Below are 10,692 nucleotides of genomic sequence, written 5' to 3' on the forward strand. Positions count from 1 at the left end.
GTGAGATTGTTTTCCGGCGTAATGTGGCCACAGATGACATATGACAGGCTTAAAAGGCGATATTCCTTGCAAAAATTATTTTACACAGTCTATAGACTGTCCATAGACTTCTGTCTATAAAGTCTATAGGCTATATATAGACCAATCCTAGAGAACAGTCAATATGCAATACAAGTGCTATAGACAGGCCATAGACAATCTATAGATTTATGGTCATGCACTTATAACAGACTTGTGTCTATAGACAGTCTATAGACTATGCATATACACAAAGAAATATCTATAGGAAGGCAATAGAGTCTATAAGATGTCTATAGACTGTCATCAGCCTAACTGCGCGCACTGCAGGACAAACGCCTCACCCATGCCTTATGAAATGGTCTATAGACTGTCTATAGACCATTTCATAAGGCATGGGAGAGGCGTTTGTCCTGCAGTGCGCGCAGTTAGGCTGATGATGATGATGAACCACACACGAACGTTCGAGAGCAGTCGTAAATAGAAGCAGAGGAGCTTACAAAAGTTGGACGGGACACCTAAGCTGCGCCTTAAGGGTATGACGAGATAGCTTTGATGGGTTAATGCCTATATATGCGGAACTGGTTATAATCGACTTTACATTAATTGACCGCTGGGAGTCCTCGCACCACTCCTTTCGCATTGGTGCAGGGGTTAAGCTGTGCGCCACTGCCCTGCGATGGCAGGTGCTGTCATCGGGGATGGGGGCTTGTGCGAGCCAGGTTGCTCTTTCCGAGCAACCTCTCGAGACTAATCATTAATATAACTGCTACCGGCCACGGTGGTCAGTTTGCTCACGATCCGGTAGTCAGATCAGGTGACCTAGGTGGCCTAAGAACGCTAACAACGGCGACTTCAATGACGATGGATTTTCTGCAGAATGGGAGGCTTAATTCTATCGCGTTAAAACTTAGCAATTTTCGGCAGTTAGAATTTAAGCGTATATTTTACTCCTGCGAAGTTTTTTCGCGATTTAGAACGTGGCAAATCACAGCACCTTCGAATAAAATTTACATGACGCTCCGCCAACTGCAATGCACGGAGATCCGAGGTAGTGGGGAGTACCTTGCAGAAGTAACTGGAAGCATGAGTGCAGCCCAACATGCCGCTTCTCGCAATATTCCGCAGTTTCTCACTCATTGTACCTATGTAATCTTGGAGAAAAAGAAGTACATTTCTGAACCAAAGAACTCAATGTTTTGTATGCGTTAAGCGTGGCAAGGGCCAGCATATGATTATATGCATTTCGTAGGGGCTGTATTCGGCCCGGCGCATGCGTGTGATTGTCTTCGAGTAACGGGCGTCATAGATAGAATTAAGTCATCTGTATATCCACCGCTGTCCTGTGTGCATCTCTTCCTCCTTCGTGCCCGCTTTATCTGCTTTGAAACCTCTCGAAAATCTAATGGTGGCCGGTTTACGGTAGACAGTAAGGTTCAAGAAATGTACTATCGGGGACAAAAGTAGTGTACTCCACGCGACGGGAGCAGGAGCAACGGAAAACTGCGTTGCAACGCCATCTACAGGCGGCATCTGGGATCGAGACAGCCAGTACGTGACCTTTATTATCAGCAGGCATGACGCCTGGCTCGTTTTAATGTTTCGTGCTTTAGCTCGCCAAAATGGCGCAGTTTTCCGTTGCTCCGGCTCCCGCCGTGTGCAGTATACCCCTTTTGTCCCCGATTGTGCACTTAGGATATTGGCTGTGCTCTATATCGTTTATGCGGCTGTACCACTTGAAATGTGCGTTGAAAGAAAGGTATTTAGATCCGGCCTGACCGCTGAAACTTCGCACACCTTTCATGCATTTCTGAAGATGACAAAAAGCCACGTGGTGTGCATTTTTTCCCTTTGTGTGTCGCAACCAACTGCGAAAGTCGGGGTTAAATGGAGAAAGGGATTATCCCTGCATAACCGGGTTGCGTATAATGCGACTGGAGGTCACTGGAAACTTCTTCCTTTTCACTATCCTATTGAAGGCACATTCAAGTACTCTGTTAACAAAGCGTGTATTTCAGCTGAGGGTAGTTACTCGCTAAGACTTGAAAACAAGGTTGCATGATACACTCTGTACACGAACCTAGCTGTGAATGTTTCCATTACCTTTTGGCATATAGGTATACTAAGCGGGCACGATAAACATTGCCGATCAAATGTGGGTGACCTTTCCTTGCAGAAGGAAGAAAACTTTTTGTGGGTGCCATTAGCAACCTTCACGGCGATAGCGGTGGGAAGGGTGAGTTTACCAGTGCTCTTGCCTTCTGCATGCAGCCCCGTTATCTGTTCCATTGGCCGTCTCGAGTCAGTAACATACCCAACAATTCTGGAAAAAAGCATTTTTCAACGGGAAATTGTTTATGAACACAATTTTTTCACATAAAGTAAAATTTCGTTATAAAAATCAATACATCTGCAGATCGCCGGAAGGCAATCTTGTACTTTTTATAACAACGGATTTGCTATTGCAATAAGCTTTCCGCATTGGTTTTCTATGTCAGTCTGAGCTGTGCGACGTGATCGTTGGAAACGCGCTAAAAGAAAGATTTCGCTACATATCAGAAGAATGGACCAATACCGTCAATATTTTCATAACCATAATTTACAACATTCCAATATTCAACATTTTTGTCAAAGAAAGCTGGACTTGGGCAATAGTGGTTACAGTTGAAGCATACAATAAAATTGGTGGCCTTCTCCCCATCAGAACTTTAGTGCAGAAGGAAGAGTGTAGAGGTGCTGATAAACTTTCAATATTCATTAAAAGATGCCGACTTCCATTAGGGCCTCTCACCGAATTTTAGATGTACCCTATAGCTCCTCGGAACACTTGCTAAGGGTAACAGTTGCAGAATAAATTTTCACAGTTGGTGTTTGTTAGAAGAGCTTCGTGCATTAAAGACGCCAAAGCTATAAGTTTGAGCCTGACACGTTAAACAAAGTGCGTGTCGATATCGTGATGTCGTGTAGCTTCCTTTCTGATCTTTTCAAATGCGTCTTAGCTAATCTGTGATTGTGCGCTAACATTTTGCCGAGGTCGTCATTCTGATGGTATGCTTCGTCGGGTACTTGGGCTTCTTGTCGAAGTCCGCCGACGATGATGTCTTCGATGCGCCGGTGCATGTCAGCGGCGTGTCTACCGCATCGTGGTCGTTCTTTCACTGTCACCCCGACGGGCAGAGAGATGGACGAAGATCGGTTTCGTGCTCCGAAGGAGCACCAGACTCTGGTATGGCTGTCCACTGGGTACAATCTAAAATGCCGTAAGTTTCGGTCACATTTATTCTGCCTTTGGCAAAAGCGACAGCAGTGGCATGCATGTGCTTCGCAAGTGAACCGAAAATTACAAAGCTGTGATTGACTTTGATTGTGGATGCCGTGCGAGTTTAGATTTAGGTCAATTTTTTACTCTTCTGAATTCTAGCCGTCGCGCTGGCTGCTAACCCGAAAGACGCGGGTTTGATCCCGGCCGTGGTGGTCGCATTTCAATGGAGGTGAAATGCTCTGTACTGTGCGATGTCAGTGCAAGTTAAAGAAACCCATTTGGTCGAAATTTCCGGAGCCCTTCACTACGGCGTCCCTCAGAGCATTTGTCGCTTTTGACGTTAAACCACACAAAAGTAAAAAAAAAAACCTAATCATCTGAATTCTGATCGTCGTTTGCAGCCCAGTTTATTGAAGTCAGGAAAGGAAACACTCATTGTTGCCCAAGGCAAATTCTTCGCCTTACTAGCTGTTCAAGCGCACAAGATATTTTATTTATTTATTTATTTAACAATACTGTCAACCCTCGTGTGAGGGTCCTTACAGAGAGGGTGTAAAAATTTCATAGAAAAACAGCACTATTCACAAGCATTGAATACATCAGCATGAAACGGTACATCATTCAGTCAAACATCAAATGGCACTTTCAAGCAGGTGGTTATCCAGAGATCGTTCGAATTCATGCACATCACTCTGTTCCACAACACTCATTGGCAAATCATTCCACATTTCAACTGCATGAGGGAAGAAGGAATGTTTGAAAGTTTCACTACGGGCGTTGTAAGGATGGATTATCCGACCATGATTTGTTCTAGAACTGCGTTTGCCTGGTGCTTGTATGTATGTTTCCTTCTGAATATTTATCTGTCCTTGGAGCATCTGGAACAATAACTTCAGCCGATTTTTTTGTCGTCGTGTTTCTAATAAATCCAGGTTACAGGAAGAGAGCATATCCGCAACTGGGTCTGTCCTTCGATATCGGCAGCAAATAAAGCGTACTGCGTACCTCTGAACTCTTTCTAATTGTTTCTTTAAATAACTCTGTTTAGGACTCCATACTACTGACGCATACTCAAGGACTGGCCTCACAAAAGCTTTATATGCAATTAGTCTTACATCCCGTGTAGCATGCTCCAATTTTTTTCTCAGAAAGTATAACTTCTGGTATGCTTTAGAACAAACCTCTTCTATATGTGTGCCCCAATTTAAGTTTTGTGTTATTGTCATTCCTAGGTACTTAAACTGAGTTACATTTACCAAACATTTGTCACCAATGACATATGGGAACAAAAGAACAGACTTCTTCGTTGTAATGTGCGTGTATGTTGATTTCGAATAATTTATCTCCATGTTCCATTTTTTGCACCATTCGCTTAAAGCCTGTAAAGAGTTGTTAATTCTAAGCTGGTCGTCCTTGTTTCTAACTGTAGAATAAATTAAACAGTCATCTGCGAATAGATTTAGTCGTACATTTGGTTCCAGAACAGCAAAGATATCATTAATATAGACTAAAAATAACAATGGTCCCAAAACAGAACCCTGCGGAACTCCTGAAAGCACTGCTAGTGGGCTGGACACATTACCATCCACTTTGGCCACTTGGTTACGATTTGTTAAATAAGCTTTAATCCATTTCACAATATTTAAATTAATTCCAGCTCTTTCCAGTTTAAAAACTAATTTATTGTGCGGCACTTTGTCAAAAGCTTTGGCAAAGTCTACAGCGATTACGTCAATCTGCTGCTTTCCATCAGTCGTCATTGCAAAATCATGAATTGTCTCTACAAGTTGTGTAGTGGTGGAAAGGCCTGCTCTGAAGCCGTGTTGGTGAGGGTAAAGTAAACCGCTTGTTTCTAGGTGATGAAAGATGTGCTTCGCTATAATATGTTCCATAAGTTTACAAGAAATCGATGTAAGAGATATTGGGCGGTAGTTATTTACAAGTTCTCGGTTTCCCCCTTTAAACACCGGAATTACTAGTGCATTGCGCCAATCTTGTGGTACACAATGGGTGTGCAAAAATTTTTGAAAAATAAGTATAAGGTATCTCGACGCCCACTCGGCATATCTTCGGAGAAACTGGGTTGGTATGTTGTCTGGTCCATTGGCCTTCTTAGCATCCAAATTGAGGATCTGCTGAAATACACCCTCCTGTGTAATTATGAGGTCATTCATTTGGCTAGGCAACAGGTGTTCTGAACTAAGGTCTATGTCATCTTAGGTTGCGGTGAATACCGACTGGAAAAAGTGATTAAAGTAATCTACTATATGCTCCTTCTTTATCAGCACCTTATTTTCGTGCTTAATCTCCTGTATTCTCTCCTTCCTATCACGTATCGCCAGAACTTTTGCGGCGACGTTTTGAGGAAGCGGCGCAGCGTTTCATCGAAGAACTTTTTTTTAGCTTCTTTTAGCGCTTGCTTCAGCTCAGCACGAAGTCGCAAAATTGGGATACGTTTATTTTTCTTTTTACGTAGTCTTTTTATTTTACGTTTCATATGAATTATGTCCCTGGTGATCCAGGGGCTTCGGTGCTTCGTCTTTTTAACACGAGTTGGAATATATCTGTCAACGCAGTGTTGTATAATTTTCTTAAATTGCTGCCACAACTCTTCTACCGTTATGGAATCATAGTCAGTTTTAAAATCATCAAAGGCAGATTCCAGGTAGTCAAGAGTGGAGGTGTCGTCCGCTCGCCCATAATCTTTAACGCGCACAGGGATATAAGGCCTTGAGCACTCACTGGTTGCAAGTGGTATGGCAACAACAATCATCTTGTGGTCAGAGACACCATCTTCAACGTTAACAGTGTGTTCTTTTATGTTATTTGACAGGAACACCAAGTCCAATAATGACCGCGAATTTGGCGTTATTCTTGTATATTCTTGCACAATTTGTTTTAGGTTATACGCGAACAAAATTTCTAATAGTTTCTCTCCGTTACACGAATCAGGACCAACAGAACATAGCCGTTGCCAATTAATTTGTGGTAGGTTAAAATCGCCGGTCATTATTAGTCTCGTGTTCGTTTTGACATTCGCACATAAAAAAGTGTCTAGTTCATCTAGGAACTCAGGTGAAGCAGAGGGTGCGCGGTACACAGCTCCGATAATGTAAGTAACGTTATAAAACTTTATCTTGCACCAAACTGTTTCAGCAACATTGCATTCCATTATTACTGCAGATAAAGAGTTTTTTACGATGGCACAAACGCCCCCGCCACGTGTGTCCCTGTCTTTCCTAAACATTATATAGTCCGGAGGAACAATGCAGTCAGCAGATATATTGTTATTCAACCAGGTTTCTGTTATTATTACAACATGTGGACTTTGTGAAAGGAGCAAGTATTCTAACTCTGTAGTCTTATTTACAATGCTTCGCGCGTTGAGACTTAAAAGGCGTAGCTATATCTTCGATGTGTCCGACGCCGCACTCTTGATTGAGGTATCAAGGTGAGCTGGGCTGCCTGGTTCATCTGACTGTAGCTGTCTGGAATTACCAGCCTCATCTCCGCGGCCTGTAGACAGCAGACATCGTTCGTTTCGGCTGTGATCCCAGATATAGGTTTCATTGTTTACGCGAAGTTTATCATGACAAGAAAGACCTTAGCCTTCTTAGCCCTTTCTCTAGCCGCACTGTCCCATAGTTTTCGGCGCACTTCTACAGTTTCTTTCGCATAGTCAGAGCTAATACGCCAAGAAGTTCCCTTCAGCTTTGTGCCTTTTTTCAGCAGACTCTCCTTTTCTCTGGAATCGTAAAATTTAAGAATAACTGGTCTACATTTCTCTGGTTGGGCTTTACCAAGGCGATGAATTCGCTCCACTGTGTCAACCTGCACGCCAATAGTTTTCTGAAATATATTTTCCACAACAAGTTCCTTCAGTTTTGATTCTGTTTCCGTTTCAGTGTCTGTTTCAGTTTCAGTGACGCCAAATACTAGTAAATTGTTACGTCGGCTTCGGTTCTCATAATCGATAAGCTTTGCAGCCTGCTGTTGGACTACTTCTTCTAGCTTACAAATCCTGTTATTCATCGCATCAAATGCATCAAGAAGGCCCTGCAAGTTGTCGGTTTTTGCGCTCACTGCAACAATTTCACCTTTGATGTCATCCATCTTACGCGCGAACGCAGCTTGGTTCTCAAGAATTTCTTCCAACTTCTCATTTACTTTTGGCCCGGGGTTCTGTTCAACGTCACCCGACAAAAGCAATAAGAGCACTGACCAGCAATCGCACAAAATTTCACAACACTTGCGGGGGCACGGCACGACTATCAAGAAGCGGTTGTCACTACAATAAGCAATGGTATTGCTCGGAACACTTGCCTGCAAAAGCAGTAGCGGATGCTTAGACATGTTGCTTGCCAGCCAAGTGCCGTGCCCTCTGAAGCAGTGGTCGCGGCGATGCTCCTTATGTACAGCGTCGAGTGATGACGTCACAGATGACGTACGGTAATCGAAGATCAGGCATTCCACGGTGTCATTGTCACGAGGCGCTCGGAAGAAGGCCAGTCGTTGACCGTTGCTGGTTGTTGTAGCAGTGAAAATCCACGGCAAAATCTGCAAAAGCAGTAGCGGATGCTTAGACATGTTGCTTGCCAGCCAAGTGCCGTGCCCTCTCAATATTAAGGATATTAAGGACATTTCAAAACTTTGTGCACACGCCGTGTCTCAGCATTCGAATACATTTTATAACCCGCTATGTTCGCAACAGTTTGTCCTCGGTACATTTACAAACACTATGTAGACCTGTGGCTTGGTAATGCGTTCGTATTGGCGTAAACCGTGTTCAATAAAACTGTCTAATATTACGTCATAACGCTGGTTAAGGTTGTTTTCTCGCCTGCATAGATCTCGCCCACTCTCAAAATGAACTGGCATCATCTTTTACGGGCCGCTCCATTACCTTTTATTTCACGAATTGACAGAAGCCAGGAGTGGTTTGCCAATAAGTTTCACTCAGAGAGGATGTCACACAATGCCACCGCCGAGATTGTATGCATGCCTGCATGCTTACAGAGCTCTCCATGAACATTATGCACAAATATCAATCTACAGGGGCGATGGAAAAAATTCGAACAGGGCGGAGTCTAGGCGCTTCGCAGATGGCATTTCTTTTCCTCATGGTTTTGCTTCTTGGATAGAAAAAAAGACGCTAGAGTCGTCCATGATAGATTTCAAGACGACCCTAATGTTTTTTCTTACCACCCAGGTAAAAGCGCTTTAGAAAGATGGGATGCGCACATGAGACAATCACAAGAGAGAAGACGGGACGGGCGCAATTGATGGAAGAACACACAGTGAAGAGCCCGATGTACAAGAAATGTAGTTCAGCAGGATGCGTTGTTGGGCAAGTTGGTTCATATCTTCTTTCTTGTGATTGTCTCATGTGCGCATCCCTTCTTTCTAAAGCAATATGAACCAACTTGCCCAACAAAGCATCCTGCTGAACTACAGATAAAAGCGCGATGAAAAGAAATTCGAACAGCGGAAACTGTAGGCGCCGCGTTGTTCGCGTTTCTTTCCATCGCGATAGTACACTCTTTGTCAAAATTATACAGCCCAAGGAGTCTGCTTCTGAGCACTGCAGCGCGGCTCCTCTCGCATACTCAGGGACCCCAATCTCACGAAGGCGGGAGGGACTTCAGTCCTCAACCCTCCCAAGCTTAGCAGTGTCAAATGTGCTTAAGAGCCCCACTACACGGCTTGGAAGTGAATCCCTTGGGCTGTATAATTTTGACAAAAACTGTACCTTTTACTGCCATTCACTTAATCGCGCCCCTACTATTGTTGACCACAACAGAGGAGCAGGGTCCTGTGAACAGAAAATTCCTTCCTTGGAACGAATACGCCCAAATTTTCATAAGTAAACTCTAAGCGGATATTGCAAACTTCACTTTCTAAGAGGGGTCACAGCTGCATCTCAGCTCAGTAAGTCCTTAGTCATCGCTAATCCTAGAGCGGCGCGGACATCATGAAAGCGTTGTTTCATAGCAGACCTGCGATGTCTCTTGGGGGGTTTCAATACAGCGCACGGAGTGACAACCATGACTGAAACCAATCCCTTCGCTGGCAATTTCGCTAGGATTTAGAGCTATTTATTTCTCGAGTTTCCTTCTACACAGCACAAGAAAAAGTTGTGCTGTCAGCCACGACCATGTCTTCCATCGTGGGCACTACTGAATGCTCTTTGTGGCGCCTGCAATTTGAAAACATGAAATTCCCCTTCCTCCACTCAGCCATTGCGCCCCAGGAGGAGGAAATTTTAAGGAGTCTAGTGATGGCCTTGTGTTCACTCCAGATATCACACAACACTGGTAACATTCACCCTTTCTCTGGGTGCAGGAAAGCGAGCCTAGTGCCCGACCTGCAGCCAAGACGACCGATTGTGCAGACGGTCCCGACGCCCAACATGAGCTCAACAGGCGACGGTATCCCTTTAAACGTAGTGCCAAACCTGTCCTGCAGGCGACCCTCATACGTATTTTCGTCGAGACAGTCGCTGCCTGTTCACCAAGAAGCTAAGCACAAACCACCCGAGCCAAACCATAGCGTTGACGAAGATGGTGAAGACATAGGCGCGGACACTTGCTCGCCCGGAACCTTCGACGCCATCCACACGGCGGCGCTAGTTTCAGCTCGCGGTGCCAAACCATCCAGGAGACCAAGCCACGCTCCATCGTCGGTGTCGGCTCGCCGATCTTCGGAGGTCTCGCGTCGCACTGGCCCGGACCTGGACGTTGCGGCGCCGACGAGGAAGTCAGCAGCCGTTGCCGAAGGGCTGAGGCGCGACGTCGACTCTGACCTTCATGGCGTCATGCTCGCAAGTACGGACGCCGCGCAAGCCGCGACGCTTGCCCCCGGCGCTCATAAGTCAAACAGAGGGACCTCGGACCAAGAGATGGCGCCTGCGTCGCAGCCGTTTCATTTCCGGTCGCCGCCTCGTCCTCTGTTTTCAGTAGAATCGTCTAAGGCGGCGCCGTCTTCGTCGGTCGTTCATTTCCGAGACCACAGATTTGCCGTGACGCCACCTATTGCGGAGAAAAGCGACAAGACCGTGCAGACGGGCAATCATTAGCTAATGCCTGAAACTTTTGCTTTTCTTATTATTCGCTGTTTATACTTTCGTTTTCTGTTTTTACAAGTCCTAATAATAGTCCATTGTATTTAGCGGTGAGAATTTCTTTGAACATGTTTTTTGAGTCTGCTTCTAGAAAGCATGTATCTATGCGTAGACCAACACCATGTTTACAAACAAAGCCGGGGGTTCACGGCAAGCGGATCCAGCTAGGGATGAGAAAGAGGCTTAGCGACCGCAGCGATCATCCTCATCAGCCTGACTACGCCCACTGCAAGGCGGGGGCCTCTCCCATGTCTCTCCAATTAAACCTGTCCCTTGCCAGCTGCACCCACCG

The 10,692-nt window shown here is 45.0% G+C and overlaps 1 protein-coding gene and 1 pseudogene across 1 annotated transcript; one reads left to right on the plus strand and one right to left on the minus strand.

The window, feature by feature from the left end:
• Window positions 1-3,085: 3,085 nt before the first annotated feature.
• Window positions 3,086-10,355, plus strand: LOC149366758 (uncharacterized). Its single transcript, XM_089571684.1, has 2 exons — window positions 3,086-3,278; window positions 9,623-10,355. Exons 1-2 carry the CDS (start codon window positions 3,247-3,249, stop codon window positions 10,353-10,355), a joined length of 765 nt encoding a protein of 254 aa, XP_089427810.1. The 5' UTR covers window positions 3,086-3,246.
• On the minus strand, window positions 6,684-7,921 carry LOC149366759 (uncharacterized; annotated as a pseudogene).
• Window positions 10,356-10,692: the final 337 nt, after the last annotated feature.

Source organism: Amblyomma mixtum, chromosome 1 (genome assembly GCF_055824585.1).
Source record: "Amblyomma mixtum isolate Tamu chromosome 1, ASM5582458v1, whole genome shotgun sequence".
Classification (NCBI taxonomy): Eukaryota; Metazoa; Arthropoda; class Arachnida; order Ixodida; family Ixodidae; genus Amblyomma; species Amblyomma mixtum.